This window comes from Cervus canadensis, chromosome 33 (genome assembly GCF_019320065.1).
Source record: "Cervus canadensis isolate Bull #8, Minnesota chromosome 33, ASM1932006v1, whole genome shotgun sequence".
NCBI lineage: Eukaryota > Metazoa > Chordata > Mammalia > Artiodactyla > Cervidae > Cervus > Cervus canadensis.
In genome coordinates, this window is record NC_057418.1 from 15,078,906 (window position 1) to 15,099,527 (window position 20,622).

Consider the following 20,622-nt stretch of genomic DNA (forward strand, 5'->3'; position numbering starts at 1 on the left):
TGTTCTAAGCACAGTTAGGGAATATATCTAATTAAGAAATTTTCAACAGGTTTTTTTTTAAATTGAAATATAATTGATTTTCAGCAGGTTTTTCTTTTTATATCATCATTCTTTTTCTTAAGACAATTTTATTAAACAGTACTGGGTTTATAACCTTGGTGGATAGACGGTTTCCCTAATGGACTCTTTAATTATAAGCTCAATCATCTGCCTCTGTTATGATTCAGGTTTGAAAGTGAAAAGTGAAAGTGAAAGTTGTATCCAACTCTTTGCAACTCCATGGACTATACAGTCCTTGGAATTCTCTAGGCCAGAATACTGGAGTGGGTAGCATTTCCCTCATCCAGGGGATCTTCCCAACCCAGGGATCAAACCCAGGTCTCTGGAATTATGGGCGGATTCTTTACCAGCTAGCCACAAGGGAGCCCAAGAATACTGGTGTGGGTAGCCTATCCCTTCTCCAGTGGATCTTCCTGACCTAGGAATCAAACTGGGGTCTCTTGCATTGCAGGCAGGATTCTTTACTAACTGAGCTATCAAGGAAGCCCATGATTCAGTTTTAGGTGGCTAATGTCCATCAATTTCCACAAAGAACAGACAATGCCTTCTATACCAGTTTTATTTATTTTACTGATGACTGGACTTTCCTGAGAAGTGGTACTGTATAACTCAATGAATAGTTTAAGTTCAAACAAATTGCATTTATTTAACAAGCATTTATTAATCACTTCCATTTATTAACCACTGTGAATGTAGAGATAAGATATAATTCTTAAGTATCCAACTTTGATGTTTTTCCTTTCTAGACGTTTTTGGATTTGGACCGACTTTTGTTTTCCTCTCTGCAATTTTACGCTTAATTGCCAAGACTTCATCAGCTCTTGGATTCCTATCCTTTCATTTTCGGTTGTTACAGTTCTGTCCCTCAGAGCCATAAAACTCTGATTTCACTATTGGCTCCTTCCGTTCATTCCTAACAAATTATTGAGTGTAGCATTTTTAGATGACTGAATTTTTTTTAAATAACAAAGATGAAATCACTTATTTTTACGAAGGACTTTGTCTTTTGAAGATACCCAAACTCTTTATGAGCATAAGTGGCATCCAAAAATAATCTTAAATGCATTTATGAAAAATTTGAATTCAATTTAGTAACAATTACAAAGGGGGAATTGAAAGGAATTAATATTTGTCTTACTAGTGCAACTCACTTGAGAGTTTTAGCTTTGTCAACTATTGTTTGGATTGTCATTAAGTAAGGTGTGAGATGAGTGGTTAGCTAAGTCAGTCTCTTTTTACTACAAGTTGTATAAATATTGACTCCTCTCTGTAGCAAGATTTTGGAAGAACAAAATATGGAGAAGAAAGGCTAACAGCTTTATAGCTTTTCATCAACTGCCCTTTTTCAGAGACTACCTTTTTAAAGGAAATTTGGCTTTAATTTTTGCAGCTAATATTGAGTAGATACCTTTAAATCCCTTTGTAGTATCCAGAAATACCAGAGGCTGTACATAGGTCATATTCTGAAAGCAATTTCTTAATGATAAATATATCCAGGAGAAAGAACTGTCTCTTCTTCCTTAACAGTGTTCTGGTTTGTAAATCTATCCACCTAGAAAAATCAATTGGAAGAATGACTTTTCTATGTAGATATGCCAGAAACTGAACTGACTGCAAATGAAAAGTTTGTGCACATTTTTAATAGTTTATGTATTTGTTCATGTAATTTGGTGTATTTGTAATGTAAGATTTCATTTATCAATATTCCGGGCCTTTCTAATTAAATCTGTCACTTGTATTCGAACCATTTTCACTGAAACAGACTTCAAATGTAATTCCTGTTGCTATACTGAAGCATCATAAAATAGCGTTTATAAAGAATTTATAAAGCATTGTCAATTTGCTAAACTAAAAGTACCCAGGAAGGAACAGCTGATAATACTGAGAAACAAATGTTACAATTTTCCATGACAGGTATGTCACAGAGTGAAATTTAGACTTGCTACTATGCAATCAAACTGGTGAAATGTTAAAGAAAATTGTTAAGTGTCTTACTCTAAATCCTAAGTCTTCTGATTTTCTTTCCTTAGTTCCACCTCTCAGCTCTTTGATACCTTGGATATGTAGTGGATGTGTAGTTAGCCCAAAAGCTTCTTTCCCACAATATTGTTCCCTTATCTCCCTTTGTCTTCCAGAGATACTCTATCAGTGCCAGAAGGGGCCCTAGGAGCCTGTGTCTGCCAACATTGTGTGTGATATGAGCAGCACAGGAACTCCGTCCAAGGGTCTCCTCTCTTGCATGTTATGTTGGCTGAGGTTTCTTCAGTCATTTTAAGTTTTAAGAGCTTTTTAGTGTTCAAAAGTTCCTTACTAAAATGTAAATACCTAAAGGAGAAGTAAGGTCCTGCAAGAAGGGGGCATCAGTTCAGTGTGATGGGAGGAAATAATGGGCAGAAAACATTTAAGATCAAATTCTAGGCTGGCTTCAGCTTCTACCTCTCACATACTCTTTCTCCATAGTACACTTGCTATTAAGTTTTTACTCTTTGACACGGCCCCCCGCCCACCCCATCTCTGCTTCCTTTCGTAGCCAGGCTTCCTCTTTTTTGCATTCACTTCTCAAACACTGGAAATCTAGAATTCATTGTTGCCACACTACTGAAGGGAATTTCTGTAGAGCTGTTAGCGAAATTCCAAAGTGAAGGGTCTTCTCAGTCTTTATCATTGTGGACCTTACTGTGTACTCGATGTGGCCACACCCTCCATGAAACTTTCTTAACTTGAATTCTGTAAAATCATTGACAAGAACTATTTTTGCCTTCTCAAATCTATAGCTCTCTCTCTTTTTTAAAAAAACTCTGATACTTAAATATAGGAAATCTGTGGTTCCATCAAATCTACACCCTCGCTCACGTGATCTCAAACACATCTATAGCTTCTGTGGAGTACTTCCTTGCTAGATCTCTTACAAAAACATATACACCTGCTCATGTACCAGATGGCACATGATACCTCAGTTCCTATTACTGGACTTACTTTTAGCCCACCCCACCTGAGTTTGCTTTTCTTCCAGCATTTACTGTCTGAGACCATTATGTACCAATTTCTCAAGTTGAAAGTTAGAAAAATTTTCTTCTGTTCTTCCTATTCTTTCTCCATTCTTCAGTTAGTCACTAAATAAACCCTATCTATTCCATCTTCAAGTCTTGTATCCATCTCTTTCTGTCCATCCTCAATGGACTCGTGATATGAAGCCTGAATTATTAGTCTTATTCAGGCTTCTTGTATCTCCTCTCTTTTAGTTAGTTATGGAGCTTCAAAACTGATTGTTTTTAAATTTAAATCTAATTTTCTCACCAAGTTCCCTTTTGCTTTTTCCGTTTCCTTTAAGAAAGAGTTCAAAATGTTCATAGTCATTCATAATACATTCAGTAAACGTTGAGGACCCAGCTACTCTGTGTGAGGGATACACCTTCGGAAGAAAGACACAAAGTCCCAGAATTCATAGTGCCTGCATTCTACAAGGCCCCGTACAACTGTCCATTGCCTCTATATCTGATCATTCCTACCAGTTTTCTACAAATGTCCTACTCCAGAAATGCCATGCCGTTTGGGTTCACAGACGGTTTGACTACATTCTTGGTATGCGCATGTGCATGCTTAAGTTGCTTCGTTCATGTCCAACTCTTTGTGACCCTATGGACTGTAGCCTGCCAGGCTCCTCTGTCCTTGAGATTCTCCAGGCAAGAATACTGGAGTAGGTTGCCATGACCTCCTTCAGGGCATTGTCCCGACCCAGGGATTGAACCCACATCTCTTGCATCTCCTGCCTCGGCAGGTGGGTTCTCTATTCCACTGGTGCCACCTGGGAAGCCTTTTTCTGGGAATTTGTCTCTGTAATTCAGTCTGCCAGTAATAACCATCTAGTTAATCTTTGTAAAGGATTTTTTATTCACCCTTCTCACCAAACTGCTGGTCACATGCTCCTTTGGCCCACTATGCATCTATATTTCTCTGTTAAAACGGTGAAGCCACCTCCCATTCATGTCTCTCTGAGAGCAGAGACATAGTTTTACAGCATTCTTCTAGCCTCCCTGTCTCTCCTACTGTTAACAGCGAATGAATGTTTATTGAATGAACATGTAAAGGTCTGTAATAAAATCTTCTTGCTAGCTAACATCACAGACCAGAAGCCCAAGGGTTGGCTCTTTCTAAAATAAAATGATTTCTTTCTTGGGCCAGTTCCTTGAGGCAATTAAGAATGAAGAAACTATGCTTCTGAGATGCTGCTAAATTGTTGGGATGCTTTCTGCTTATGCACACAGTTAATCTAATTAGACATCTTTTGTTGGCTCATGTACCTCCTCTCTCTTCATGTACCATTGCCACAGAAAGTTTGGAAAATGTTTAAATATTAGAATATAGTTACTATTATAGAAATATTCTTTAAAAATTCAGTATAGGTGTGTATGTATATATATGTGCATTTTCTTGTTGTTCAATCGCTCAGTCACGTCCGACTCTTTGCAACCCTATGGACTGCAGCATGCCAGACTTCCCTGTCCTTCACTATCTCCCAGAGTTTGCTCAAACTCATGCCCTTTGAGTCCGTGGTGCCATCCAACCATCTCATCCTCTTTCACCCTCTTCTCTTCCTGCCCTCAGTCTTTCCCAGAATGAGGGTCTTTTCCAATGAGTTGGCTCTTTGCATTAGGTGGCCAAAGATTTATGTGTATGCATATGTTTGTATTTACTCTTCTGTCCTTAATCATAGTAAAATATGCTTTGTGATAAGTTTAGCCCATCTTCCTCACCCTCAACCTGTTGATAAAAGCCTGTTAGTAGCCAGAGAGAGATTTAGTGCAACAGAGAAAATCCACTATTTCTACTAGAAAATCAGCTCAAATTTTGTTTCCTGCTGAGGATGAGTCAGCAAAACTTGAAATAAAAAGGCACAGAGACCAACTTGAAGTCACGGAAACTTATTTCTGGAATTGTAGCTAGTATGTGCTAGGACCTGTGAACCAAAAATATGTATTTTATGAGCAATAATAATATCCATGTTCACTTTTGAAACTTATCTTTCATGTTCTTATTATTTCATTTGTATGAATTTCCACTAAAGCTTTATAATTTGTTTTGTGTAAAGGTCCTAAACTCTTTATGCACAGTTTAAGGGGTAGTAGCACTTCTTTTCCTTTCGTGTGTGGATAGGGCCAGTAGATTGAGTTAAAGATTTTGAGAGAAATTTCAGTAGCTTGATTTTACATTTGTGGAAATTAAGACACAGAGACTTTCTTGATGTTAAAATATTACCAGTGGACTCTCCCAGGGCTGATCCTTTTACACCAATCAAATGATTCATGATTTTTTTTGTCTGGATAATATCACTAAATCATAAGTCATATTTGTACAATCTTTCTGTGTTGATCAAGGTTCCTACCTGATTCCACTCCCAGCAGCAGAACTAGCCAGCTGTGCAGATTTGGGGACCCTCTGCCAAGGTAGGGAGTCAACATCGTCCTCTGGAGTGTCTGTTTCCTACTTGCTGTTTTGGAAAATGTAGTTGTCATTGTTTTGAATTTTATCTTCGTTTTTGCTTGAGAAGCCAGAAACCAGCAAACCAGAAGAATTTCTGGATGTGTTTTAGTTGTGTGGGTGCACAGTGTAGAGAAAGAATGCATTCACACACTAGATGACCACATTTCCATAAAGCACTGAGTTTTTAAAATGTGAATAATTATATGCTATTAGGAAGGGTTGACTTCATTTTTTCCCTCTATTTCGTCTCAAAAATATTGTCCAGTATAAATATAGCCATATAATATTTTGAAAAAGTACTCATGTCTAAAAAACAAGAGGAAAAATTAAGTTGAATAGTCAATTAAGTTTAACACAAGGCCATGAGGCAATTTATGATATGCAATGTAACTTAAATATTAAGATAAAAATAGTTATCTTATTACTAATATGAATGTAATTTTATTAATTATTACAGTGCATAATGACTATACTATGATCAGTATTATAATTATATATTATGTATTGAATAGTTGCATGCTGAATAATCCATAGTTGCATAAGTTTTAAAATATTTTGCTTTAATTTTGTCATTGCTTCTTCTGATTATCCATGACCCATTTCCATCCATTTATTCTATTATATACTTCTTTTTGAAGTAGCATTTCTGTATGCCACATTAAGAATCATGACCATGCCTTTTGTAAAGTTGGATCTTTTGTTAAGAAGGTCATAGGATTAAAGTGACGGGTTAGAAGTGAGACTAAGTGAATAGAAACCTAAGCTCTCTTTTATAGTTTCACTGTGGGTATAGGGTAGGCAGGGAGAAGGGGTGCAACTCATTATTATTTTTCTTTTCTGAGACATTATTTCTTGATATTATTGTCGATGAATACCTTAAGATAATAAAGTCATTAAGTAGTTTCTTTTGATGAACTCAGTGTGGTTTTAAAATAGTTAAATGAAATTTTAAAAAGCCTTAATTTTGCTTAGTTCAAGTGTGAAGGTTTTTTTTAAATTTTAATTTTATTTTTTTCTTTTAATCTGAGACTTAGATGTATTTTGCATTACATAAATATAACTGTTCACAATTTAAAAATACAAAAGATTTCAAAAAGAATCCTCATTCTTAAGTGTTTATATTATTTTGAAATGAAAAAATTATTTTAATTAAGAATAGACGTTTTGAATAAGGAATTCAATATTTTCTAAAGATCCTTTGGAAGGTAATTCTTTTTATAATTACTGAAATGTTTTAAATTTAGGTACTTTTTTTCTAATTAAAAGATCCCAACCCAGGGATCAAACTCAGGTCTCCCTTGTTGCAGGCAGATGGGTTCTTTACCATCTGAGTCACCAGGAAAGTCCATTTAAAAGAAATATGTAACAAATAGTTATTGTAAATAGAAATGTACATCTTATACAAATATACTCCTAAGATAAACTAAAGGAAAATTATGTGTACAGTTATTTTACTACTTACATTGTTCTTCCAGAATCCTTTAGAAAGATATTACCAAAGCATTACATAGGGTTTAATTTTTGAGTTTTAGTAGAATCAGAAACATAGCTTTGACATACTGCTTTGAAAAATCCCTCCTGTAAGGCTTGCCCTTATGAAATCCATTTTGTCCATCAGTGTTTAGTAAAGTTATTGGGATCTTTAGATGATTGATGTCATCCACACAATTCATTCTCTTTTTTTCCCTCACATTTATCTTCTCTAGGAGAAGTATATTTTCTTCTGAAATTTTATTTTGCTACTCTCAGTATATCAGAAACTTAGTTTAGATAATTTTCAAGCTGACAGGTGGTGTTCAGACTTCCCTCTCTAGCCTTTCTTTTTATAGACTTAGGAGACTGAATTCTAGGAAGGTTTACTCATCTGCTGTGTGATCATCAGCCTCTTGAGGGCAAACTTAGGTCTAGAATCTGAATGTTCCTTCTCCATTCTCTTTGTGCCAGTTTCATACTCTTGTACAAGATGGCACCAAAGACCATGGGAACAGATTCTTAATGTGCTATAGAAGGCATTGCTTCATTTTATACATTATAACCTTGAAACTTGTGTTTAGTGGCAAGAAATGGTTTCTGTTCCTCCTCTATATATTTTCATGCATCAATTATAGATTGCTTATCCATATTAACTTTCATGTGCTTTTTGCAAAATGACATCTTTCTCATCTTTATTACCAGCTACTGTAAACCCCCCTAGTACTACATCACCCACTGTCACCACTAACATGCCTGTTACTAACAGAACCGATACACAAAGGAATGGTAAGAAATCGTTACCTTTTATGTTTGTGGTATGTCTGACTTGATGAACACCTGTATTCCAAAGGTGGAAATATCTAATGTTCCAACAAAGTGTCTGTTGTTAGAATCAATTGGTACATTTGTACATTTGCAAGACTAGTAAAATAAATATCATTTGATTGCCTTGAGTTCCCCGAATAACCAATGGAATGAGTACACATCAAAGTATCACATCTATGAATTTTAGCTAAAATTTCTTTCAAAGGAAGCTTTCAGAGAAAGACTAGTTAAAAGGAATGAGTTTGCATTATACTAGAGACCCGAGAAGAAAAATATTTATAGCATTCTGTCAGATTATTCTCTAAAGAAACCTGTTTTAAAGAATTTTGTAATCTCAAAAAACTACATACTTTTAGTAATTTAATTTCTCACTGAGGCCAACTTTATGTTCAAACATTTAGATCACTTTTATACAGTAATACTTTGCTCTTTGTTTTTATTTGTTGAGGGATAATGGCTCCCTCCAGTATTCTTGCCTGGAGAATCCCATGGACAGAGGCTCTCAGTGGGCTACAGTCCATGGATTCGCAAACAGTCGGACGCAGCTGAGCAACTACACACACGCACACCATAGTTAGAATGTGATTGGATATTAACTAAATTATAAATCAATTTTTGACTGACGAAACTTCAAGTAACTGCCAATACCTCCTGTTTTTTCCTTGTACAAATACATTTCTGTTTATATTATTTATAATTTGCAAAGTTACAGTAAGATAAGAAATGAACCGGGGAAATGTCAGGTTGATTATTTAATCTGCGACCTATATTGACTACATCCATAGCTTTTTGGTAATTCAGAGTAAGTGGATTCAGTTTCTTCTGAAAAAGAGAAATTCCAATCAGGTGAGCACACCATTGCCTCAAACACAGTAATATTCTCAAATATGAGGTATTAGAAACAAAGGAATTTTCTCAACCTCAATCATTTAACTTGCAAGGCCAAGACATCTGTGATGTATCACCAGGAAGCAAAACCCAGAGAAGAGAAACCGGCATAGTTCGTTTTTTCTTTTGGCTTTGGGGGTTACATCAACTTCCTCTGTAAGGACATTTAAATTGAAAGTATGGAATATTTTACATGAAACGTAGATATAAATTTCATTAGGGTTATAAAGACGCCGATTCAGGGAAGTGTTTATGGTTATTCTGGTAGTTACGCCAAGGAGATTTATGATGGAGCAAAAATTCCAGCAACCCCCAAGAAAGCAAAAGCAGTTGAAATTTCCAGTGCATATTTCACATGGACTCTAGCCAGTAGATGGGAATATTATAATTCTAACCAAGTATTTCACTCTTTGTATGAACATACAAAGAGCCTCTGTGGCATTCTCCCTCCAGGACTGGCACATCCTCTTACTGCCCAAGAACGTTTACATGATGCTTCAGAGTCCTCGCCTTGGTGGAGTGGAGCTGTCTTCACTCAATCATGTCATTTCTGACATTCTTGAAGAGAGCCTTGTTCAGTGCATCTCTCTCTGCGTCATAACCTTCATGGGCGTTTCAACAAAAAAAGCAAATGTTAGAATCAGTTCAGATGGTTTGATTTGGCCACTTGAAGGAAAGAAAACGCGAATTCAGATCATTCTTGATAAAAATGTAATCCGAGCACTTAAAAAAATATTTGAAAGTCCTCATGTTGTAGAAATAGTCTCAAATTGTGTTCTCAAATTTCTGCAGCATCTCAATTTTACCACATCCTTGAACCGTCTCTACCATTTATAATAGGTTTTATCCCCCCCCAAATTGACTCACTTTTTTACTTAAACATTTATATTTATATGGGAAAATATCACAGTTGTAAACTGAAACTAGTGCTGCTTGTCTTAAAATAGAAGTGTAAAGTGAAAATAAATATAATGAAAACAATGCTACTGAATTCTCTCTATATCCAGTTGTCTTCTCACATCTCAGCACTTGAAGCCTTCATTTTTTTTTTTTTAAAGGGAGGGTTACAAGACCCACTGTAATTAATTTTTTTGTCTTTGGTGTAGTTAAATTTGAAATAATTGAAAAGAGAATTACTTGTTTACCTTGTGAATAAATGGGATTTAATGTCCTATTCTAGACTATCTGAGATCATTCACATGCTATCAGCAATGTCAAATACACTTTTCTTGGGAAACTGATGTGATAAACATTCTCAGGCCTCAGATCTGATATATTAGAGAAGGCTGTTTTGTTCACTGTCAGAAAGATACACAGCTATCAGATCTGTTATCTACCTTATCCAGTCTTATAAACTCTGCACTATCAAAGAAATCTACTAGCAAAGAAATCTAATTCATCAGTCATGATATGCTGGTGTGGTGAGGGATGAGGGATTTTCAGATGTATTTTTAGAGTATATCAGGAGACTTTGTTTTCATGGCTTTTGTGAAATGTCCATATTCCCTTGCATAAAGTTATTTCTGTTATTTTTCAATAGGGTTTTAATCTGATAGTTCAGATTATATACTAAGAAAATTTTATCTTTTAAGCTACTTTTCACAAACATGTTTCAGTATATGAGGAACAATTTAGGTGTTCCCACAAATAACTTTTGTGCCTTTTCCATTCCACTGCATTCCCAAGAAGAGCTCTTGGACTTATTATTATTTCCATTCCAAATCATATGTTCTATGCTTGAAGCATCACTGTACTGCTGCTGAATATTAAACTTTTGTGAGGTTGGCACAAGCAATCAAAGTAAGGAACTGACTTTGTTAGTCCTTATTATTCTTCTAAAAACCTACAAGTGCAAATTGTACCACCGCTTCTAGTTTCTCACATACATTTCACTACTCGAAAAAATTTACTATCAGGGTATTCATGTGGACCCAATAATCAATCTAGCTTTATATGCCACATAACTTAAATCGTATGTGTGGTGAGCAGTCCTCCAGTCATATGATAAATGCCACTGTCTGCTATAATTGCCTCTGCACCAGTCAAAGGAGTAATCTTCAATGTAGAATAACATTTAATTTCTACTTTAAAATCTATCTTTTCAAATGTATATTTTAAAACCTACCTTTTCAAACCTACTTCATTCCCTTGAATGGAGAATAGTCTCATTTCCAAATGTTCCAAGAAATTCTGAAAAGAGTGTTAAGAAAATTAAAAAAGGAAAAGATCTACAGGCAGACATATGTTTTGATACCAGATCTGTTATGGCAAGTAATGGTTTCTGCTTTGAAGTTTTGTCGGGCTGGAAGAGTCATCTAATTGGAAAAAAGGGTCATGCATTCTTTAGACTGAGATGTCACTATTAGGACAATACATACAGCTTTTGAAGTCTCTGGAACAGATGAAGATTTGTGAATAGCTTTCTTATTGAGAAACCATAGGATTTGTTACATGTGTAGGAGAAGGTGACTTGATTACCAGGATGACCTGGAAAAGTCTGCATTGGTGTGTCTCAATTGTGCATTTTCTGCAGTGGCAATGTTTAAGCCAGTTATTTCGCTGCTGTCCAAAACCTTTCTCACCAGACCTTCAGTGGATATTTTATCTTGCTTTGGCAATTCATTCTTGGGCATTTCTTTGGATTACTTGTTGACTGCATTATCCAAAAATTTTAAATAAGTATAACAAGCAGACAGCATTGAATAATTTTTGCTGAATATATAAATATCTCATTCTGAGGCTTCTGAAGCAAGACTATATGAAAAAAGATCCATAGCATGGGCGAATCTCCAACGCTTAGGGGTAGGTTGTTTGGTATAGTCATATATTTTATTTGCCGTAAACAACATAACACTGGGGAGAGTCCTATAGGGATTTAGACTGACTCTGATATGGAATGTCTTTCTCATTTATAAAAACAGTGAATTAGAAAAAAAAAGTGAGAAATATTTTAAATTAAAAAAAAACTTAAATATTTGGATGCTTCTGTAAAATTTCAGAAATGTGAGTGATTAAAAATACGCATTTTTAATATTTTGCAGGATTCTCCTGAGAGGGCAAGACTGCAATTCCTAACAGACACACGCTTTAGGTCTCCATCTAGTGGTAGCTTGTCAGTTTTAATACTTAACTGGCATCAGGGAACATGCACAGAATACCCCTTAATTCCTAACATTGGTGTAGAATCTTGGACTTCTGGAACTTAAATTCCCTCTGAATCATTCAGAATGTCCACGATTTGATATAATGAGGTCTACAGTGTAAATTTGTTTATTTGTTTGCCTGACTTATTATAATTTATTTTACATACACTCTTGTAATTTTTCATTCAGAATATTTTTTAAAGGAAGATAAAGTCAAGGTTATTAAAATATCTGAAGAGTTTTAGAAGCTGGACTTCTAATAACTTAGTATGCATAAATTGAACCAAATATCCTTGGACTTACACTGATCTCATAGACATATTATTACATCTGGGAGTGGTGATTTTTTTTAAAGCATGAGTTTCTGACCTCTGTACTGGAAAACATTCCTGTAGAAATGTGACTGGAATTTGCATTTTGGTAGATTTGGGAGTTCCTAGGAGACATACTTTTGTACTTTTATGTACTATTTCCCCCAAATCTTCACTGAATCTTTTCCCCATTGTTTTAATAATATATTTTTACATTTGCTATGCATATTTTGGCTTCCCCAGTGGCTCAGCAGTAAAGTCTCCACCTGCAATGCAGGAGATACAGGTTTGATCCCTGGGTTGGGAAGATCCCCTGGAGAAGGAAAGGACAATCCATTCTAGTATTTTTGCCTGGGAAATTCCATGGACAGAGAAGCCTGGCAGGTTACAGTCCATGAGGTTACAAAAGAGCTGGACAGGACTGAGCGACTAAACAACAAACAATATGTGTATTTTACTCATGTTTATAAGCATGGAGATAGATGATTGATTGGCAATAATGAAGAATCAATGTTTTTTCCTGTATGATCTACCATATTTAAAAAGAATCTTTTTCTCATTACTATTTGTAGTAAGATATCCTTTAGCACACATCTAGAGAAATTTAGCAAACCCTGGCTGGTCAATTTGATTTTCATTTAAAAAAAAAAGAAAGAAAAATATATATGTATGGCAGACTGCTTTAAAGATTGCACTTCTGCAAAAAAGCACAACTTCCTTCTGACATAGGATTTTCTTTTACAAGCAAGTCCAGTTAAAAGTCCATCTGCAAATATTCTTTTTTCCTCCTTTACTTGATACAAATGACTGCACTTACGGAATTTTGATGAAAAAATCTGGTGAAAATGAACCCAACAACTTAAGTAGAAGAAAATGCTTTATTGGGGCAGGGGAAAGAGGATAGAGAGAATAAGGAGCTGTGGGTGAAAAATACATGGTACCTATTCTTTTCCAAATTAAATTCTGCCTATCATCTTACTCAAGTTTTTGCATCTCAAACTATCATTCTTCATAATGTTAGAAAAAGATAATTTTTGGTTACAGGAAATTTTTGGTGTACATGAAGAATCTTTTAACAGACAGTAGGGAGAAGTGTATAGAATTAAGAATTATGAAGGAACATATATAGGTGATAATTTAGAAGCAATACTTATCTATAAGTAAACTAAATGATAACTATTTCTAAAAAGTTTCAAGGTCACTGAAAATTACCTGTACAGAAAATTTCTATACCTATGTAGAAGGCATTTCTTAGTTGCTCGGTCGTGTCCGATTCTTTGCTACCCCATGGGCTATATAGTCCATGAAACTTTCCAGGCCAGAATACTGGAGTGGGTAGCCTTTCCCTTCTCCAGGGTATCTTCCTAACCCAGGGATCAAACCCAGGTCTCCCACTTTGCTGGTGGATTCTTTACCAGATGAGTCACAAGGGAAGCCCTTGTATGAAATTATGTCATTATAAATGTAAGCTGATAAATGTATGACTGTAAAATATGACTAATGGACTGAATCCTATTTCCAATGGACAGATGGGATTATTTATAGAATTTCCATAGTGATTCAAAACATCCTTCCTCACCCCAAGGTGAAAGTACAGAGCAAGGTGGCAGAATGGGTAAGTGGATTGTAAAATTTCTGTTTTGGGGCTTTAAACTAATCTCTGGAAATCTGGGAAAGACTCTACTGTCTAACTGAACCCACAGATCATACTGAAATAAAGATGTATGGAAGTATAAGTGAAGTATTGCACTTTTGAATAGAAAGTGAGGTATAGTTGAATAAAGGACAAGAAAGTGAGCCTAATGGGCTATTATGTCAAATAAGAAAAGAACAGCACAAATGGAAAAGTATTTTGAGAGGTATCTTTATTTACTGTAATAGTCATACATTTTTAGCACTGTTTGAGTCTTTGATTCAAAAACCAAGTGTATAAAAAGTATATCATGAATAAATACCTTCCACCCATCCTTGACAGTCATCTGCCTGGAAACCAACTTATCTGCTTGGAAATCACTGTGAATTTTTCTTGTTTTTTTTCCAAGAATTTGTGAATGTAAAAGAAAATGACTATACATTCTTATGTTTTTCTTTTTACATTAAAAATAGAATATTGTACACACCATTCTACACTGTACTCGATATTTTGGTTATAATTTATTTAACCAGTATTCTGTTGGTGAAAATTTTGGTAATTTCTAATTTAAAAAACTAAACATTTTATTTTATTATTTTATAAATGCGTGTTATATATATATACATTATATAAATACACATTATAAATACATGTTAATGATTTTTCCTTCTCTGATATAATATCAAAAATTTAATTTCCCATAGGTTTATATTTTTTATTATTTTATTTCCTATCTACAGCATACTTTGGGACCTTGTACTGCTTTTATTTACTACTACAGTTCAGACAATTTTTGTGGAAAAAGTAATTTGTCATTTGGGTATACATTCTGAAGTTTCTTATGTGGTAGGGCATATATACTAAGGCCACATTTCTAATAAAAGAAAGTTAAACCATACACTGAGAGATAGTGATGATAATACTATATATATATAAAAGTATATATACTTTCTTCAGGTATATGTATATATATTTGAAGAATGGTAGGAAAGCACAGTTTTATTTTTAAAGGCTGCATCCTTTGCAACAAGTTACCCACAGAAAACAAAAGTATGTAATTAACACCTCTGTTACAAAAATTGAGGCGGGGGAGTAAAATCTAGTAGAAACCAAAGAAAAATACTACCGTCAACTTTCTGGAATGACATATTAACCTTAGTAGCTAATTCAAACACTAGATGTATTGAATTTCTAAATAGAGAGAGGGCTTTACTGAATGAGTTTAGTCTTGCATCCCGTTTCCTTTCATATTCTTCTTTCTGCTTTTTTAAAGTCAGAATGTTTTCAAAAGATAAAGTTGTTTAAATTTATTTTATTGAAGTATAGTTGATTTTCAATGTTGTGTTAGTCAAAAGATAGAATTCTTTATTCTCATTCTCAAATGAACCACTTCTAATGTTATTAATTCTGTAAATCAGCATTCATTGGGGAGTTTATGCTTTAGGCAAGGTATAATTTTACATTTATTTCATGCATGGTTTTCAACATAGCATCACTTCATCTGAAACTAAACTTTAGTGGACATTTCTCCTTAAGATGTAAGATACGAAAGCAGGTGTTTGGTAACAGAGAAAGTATAAGTGGTGTCCCTATTTCATATTATTACTATTTACAATTTAAAAATAATTTAATGCTTCTTTCCAGAATTTCCTAGAATTTACATTCAATTTAAAAATGCTCACAAGGAAGGCTAAATGTGTGTATGAAACAAGACCTAAAAAAACTCTTTGGAGGTGATATATAAATAAGAGAATTTCATGTCAGTAAAGAAATCAAAATAGTTTGTGACTGTATTGGATATATGTAAGGTTTTTGTTTTTTTTTTAAGGTTTTTTTTTTTAATGGAAAGGAATCCATTGCTTCATTAAAAAGTTTAGTGCTGAGACATTGTTAAAAGACCACATAATTATCAATAACACAATTCTCCATAATGTTGAACTTCTCTTTGTTTTTAAAGGCCTATATTGTTAATTTATCATATTTCTTACTACTAATATTGTTATAAGATGGTAATTGCTAGAAAAACATGTGTTAATGCACCTCAGTGTTTGTTGAATGAAGAATGTGGAAGGTGTGTATTATGCTAGTCTTTCCTGTGTATCCTATTGTGGATAAGTTCTCAGCGTTATAGCTAACTTGAAAGCCCGTTATAGAGAAAGCCCTAATAGTATAGGCTAAAGAGGAAAGTATAATGTTTCCATTCAGACAGACCTGGGTTCCAGTCTGGGATCTGTTACTTCTTAGTTGCAGCTGGGTGAGCTATTTCATCTCCGTGAAGCTTAGCTTCTTCGTGTAACGGGTGGGAGGATAGTGCAGATAATACCTATCTCATTAGCTGTTGTGAGAATAAAAGAGAAAACACTGGTAAATTTCTTGGCGTACAGTGCCTCAGTAGCTGTTATCTGTACCTTTCTTTCATTCCTTTAGCTCTTTGGAATTTTCCCAGGGTCTTATTCCAATAACAATTAATGGGAGAGAAGAAACTGGATTTAAATTTCTTTTTTTTTAAAGTGTTAATTCAAACTCACCATTTCCATTGTATTTTCAGCTCAATTCAACCTTCCAGAATTGGAACTACACCGTTTACGTGGTTAATATCAGGTAAGTGACAGAATAAATTGAGAAATAGAAAGTAGTGTCTAGGGGACTTGCCTGGTTAAGACTCTGTGCTTCCACTGCAAGGGGCACAGGTTCGATTCCTGTTAGGGGAACGAAGACCCCGCATGCTGCAAGGTGTAGCGCCCTCCCCTGCCCCTACCAGTGCAAAAGAACAGGCGTGTCTAGTTTAATACTACTCTCTCTCTGTGGTTATACCGACACACACATACACATGAAAATACAGAAATACACACTATACTTATAATCTTTCTAAATGACTCTATATATTATACCATTGCTTTGCACAAAAAGCTTCAATAGTGCAGTAATGGTTTAAAAAAAATTTGATTGTAGATCCCAATCATTTAAAAAAAATTTAACTTGTACTCCCAAAATATATTTGTAATTTTAAATAGATTTTATGTATGCATGTGTGTATGTGTATATTGCTTAACCAATATATGTTATCATGTAATATAAATAGAAATTAGTTGCTTCTCACACACCAGTAGTTCATCCAGAGCATTCCCTGGTTTGCATGCACCCGTTTGAAGACCATTTTTTCTGTAACTACAGTGTGATTGCAACCTAGCCTTTCAAAATTAACTTTCACTGATCTTCTATTTAAATACTCCATGAATCTCTAGCAGAAGAGATTTTCCACCTGTGTTACCTACCTGTCTTCCTCTGCACCTTGATTTTATAGTTTTATAGTTTCTAAAGTATATTTGTGCTGTGCTTTGCTTAGTCACCCGGTCCTGTCTGACTCTTTGTGACCCCATGGACTATAGCCCACCAGGCTCCTCTGGCCATGGGATTCTCCAGGCAAGAATACTGGAGTGGGTTGCCATGCCCTCCTCCAGGGGATCTTCCCAACCCCAGAATCAAAGCCAGGTCTCTCTCATTGCAGGTAGTCTTTACTGTCCGAGGCACCAGGGAAGCCCTAAACATGTATTCTATGAATCTGAGATATATCGATAATGTATTTCACAGAAAAGAGGATCAAAGGGTCAGATTAGTTCAGGAGCAAGTTTCTGTATATCCGAACATCTCAGGTTCTTTCATGTACTGATATGCATTATGAAATCTTCGAGAGAGAAGCCATGTAGTTCCAAGTTTTATTTTGCCTTGGAGCTGATTTGTCTCAGGCTTACGAAGGAACTAGGACCTCTGAAGACACATTTGCTAACATTGGCTTAGAACGTCCTCTCTGCCTCTTTCTTTCACCTCCTCAAATTTTGTTGCTGATCATGCAGCAGATGAGGTTGATAATGAATATGCATGCATGCATGCTAAGTCGTTTCAGTTGAGTCTGACTCTTTGCAACCCTGTGGACCATAGCCCGCCGGGCTCCTCTGTCCATGGGATTCTCCAGGCAAGAATACTGCAGTGGGCTGCCATGCCCGCCTCCAGGGGATCTTTGTGACCCAGGGACTGAACCCTTGTCTCTCCCATGTGCTGCATTGACAAGCGGGTTCTTTATCACTAATGCCACCAGGGAAGCCCTGATAACGAATATGCCTGTTTGTATTTACAGTTTTCACCTGAGCACTGGAGAGGACAAGATTAAAGTGAGGAGAAGCATTGTGACTGACCAAAGGTAACGCTGACAAGGCCTCACAGAAAATGTGACATCTTTTCTCGTGTTCTCTGTTTTGAATGTCTTGTAGAGAAATAAAATCAGTGAGGTAGGAGAGAAATGTTTCTTTTGAGTAGCACATGTAAATTATTTCTTTAGCCCTAATGAACAAGTCTTCCTTTTTTCCTATAGTTAAAACTGTAATATAAGCAGACTCAGTAGAAATATACATATGATAAAAAAAATAATGCAGAATTGGAACATTTATTATTTTTAGTATTGATAATTCCAGTTTATGGTAACCTATTGCCTGTTATTTGAAATTTCATAGACCTTCAAAGAAAAAAAAATAATTATAGTGTCAAGTACTTATGTAGAGTAGCATCTAATAATATGGGTAATAGGTGCTGAAATATTTTCAGCATTCAAAGCCATCAGCTAATTTTCTGAAGTCTTCATTTTTAAATGTATATCAAGGTCATGACTTAAGCAGATAATTTAATAGATATGTTCACCATATATAAACAGTTGGCATTTAAAGACCAACTGTTCAAGAGTGCTGTGTAGTAAAAAAAACAATGTAAACTCCCAAGTAAAATAAACGAGGTTGTGTCAGGTCGTATACGGCATCTCCACAGAATAAAAAAAGTCAGTTGAAAAGCAAAAGTTTACATTTTTTACTTAGTTTCAATTGACTGAATTGATATATGTATTTACAACTATAGAGATGGAATATATTTCTTTTTAGGTCATATATTCTTAGAAGCTAGTAATAAAATTTCATATGAGGGTTGACCAGAGAGTTTTCTTATTTTTTTCTTTTTCTATTCAGAAAAGCACATTAGAAAAACACATGTTTCTCTATTCATTAGAAAAACACATGTCTTTAAGATTATATTTCAAACTTACCATTTTTGTATATATTCAACAGACTGGATTGGACCATCTGATTAGGGAAAGTTACTGTTTATTTTCTAGAATTGTTCCTTTTTCTTTATGATCTGAAGATCAGAGTAATGTATTTAATGTATCTTACCACTGTCTTCTTGATGGTAACAGGATTTTTCTCCTTATTTTAGCCAAATAAATTCTTCTCCAAACTGTACTGCTAGATCATACTGAACCTGGAATAATGGATCCACAATTACCTGGATAACTTTGCTGGACACTTTGTCTTGCAGTTGGGGCAGGCCTACTTCAAAGTGTCTCCAGTGCTATACCCTCTTCATAGGGCTCAAAATCAGATTCTAATAATGCAATTTTATGAGAACAACCAAATAAAATATTTTCCAGAAGTATAAAACATATTAAACTCATGCCCTTTGGAAGCATCATCATCACCCTCATCCTGACCACCTTTATAACCTTCATCACAGCATCTCCTTACATTTGCACTTTATGATTCCAAGCACTGTCTTATTCACTGACTCATTTGCTTCTCTACCAGTTACCTCCAACATAGATAAGGCAGGTAACATCCTGCCCTTTCAACCAGTGACAAAACTAAGACCCCATGAATTGCCCAACATCAACCAGCCAATGTGAGAAGCCAAGATTTCTGACCTCATGTTCCCATGCTCTGGTCCTATTTACTGTGATTCTTCTATTCCCTGATGATACTAATATCAGTCATCATAAGTATAGGTCCACACCTTAGAAACTCTTGTTGGAAAGACATTTAAATTCGTGGAATCTGTTTCCTGTCTATAACGCCAATGCGTAATTTTATAAAAAATTATAGGGAGAATGAACTTAGAGTGTATATGGGAAAATCCATATATTTTGTTTTTCTTTGGTATGAGCTTCTGGCATTGCTTTAAAGTTTGTTCGTACCAACTTTATCTCCATCTTTTCTTTCTGCTCTCTGTTGCTTTTATGCTCATGGATGAACCTTTGTGATCTCTCATGGTTTTTCTCAAAGTTACAATCTACTAGTCTTACACACACTCTTTTTTTCCCCAACCTTTCCTTTCAATTGAACTGTAACACCTAACACAAACCCTACCTTTAGATAATGCTATCATACTCTATTGCCTAGACAGACAGGAAACCAGAGCCACAGAGACTGATTTATTCAATTAAAGAATGACTGATAGTAACAACAGATAGAGCTGGATTTTGCGGAACCATAAAATAGTTTCAGTTTCCAGAATGAGAGAGGAAAACAACACAGATAAGACGTGTGAAAACGCATGATCATTCTTGAATTGCCGAATTTGGGTCAGTACCATCCAAAACGTACTGTGTTCTCAATATTCAAGGGAAGCAAAAGTTGACATTGCCAACTCTTAAGTTCTCAGTTACTGGAGTGGTGAAGTTTAGCATCCAACAATAATTTAATCAAGGGATACTTTTTTTCTTTAATAGGTCATTTAAAAATTATTATATCACAGTTCAACATTATATTCACATCTGTGTTTTTCTCATCCTAAATATGACTCCTATATGAACAGTAAGCAGTAAGTGACTTTAGAGATAAATAGCTCTTCAGAATGAACTGTCAGAATTATAAAGTACAGATACTTAGGGGAAAAATAGGGCTATTTTAAAATTTCACCCAACGTTGACTAGCAAAGATTTCACTTATTTTTCTTCTTTTTAGCATCACAAATACGTCACTACTCTATTTCA

The 20,622-nt window shown here is 35.1% G+C and overlaps 1 protein-coding gene across 9 annotated transcripts in view; it reads left to right on the forward strand.

Annotated features, from left to right (window-relative positions):
* The window catches only part of ADGRG6 (adhesion G protein-coupled receptor G6), a 153,919-nt gene that overhangs the window by 76,775 nt on the left and 56,522 nt on the right, over positions 1-20,622 (forward strand). For 7 of the 9 annotated variants that reach the window (XM_043457459.1, XM_043457460.1, XM_043457467.1 and 4 more), the window contains exons 5-9: positions 5,436-5,504; positions 7,717-7,800; positions 13,711-13,796; positions 16,363-16,415; positions 17,950-18,012. In XM_043457459.1, coding sequence (XP_043313394.1) covers positions 5,436-5,504; positions 7,717-7,800; positions 13,711-13,796; positions 16,363-16,415; positions 17,950-18,012 — 355 coding nt within the window. The remainder of the gene's footprint in view (positions 1-5,435; positions 5,505-7,716; positions 7,801-13,710; positions 13,797-16,362; positions 16,416-17,949; positions 18,013-20,622) is intronic. The other 2 variants (XM_043457466.1, XM_043457469.1) reach the window with 1 other exon arrangement.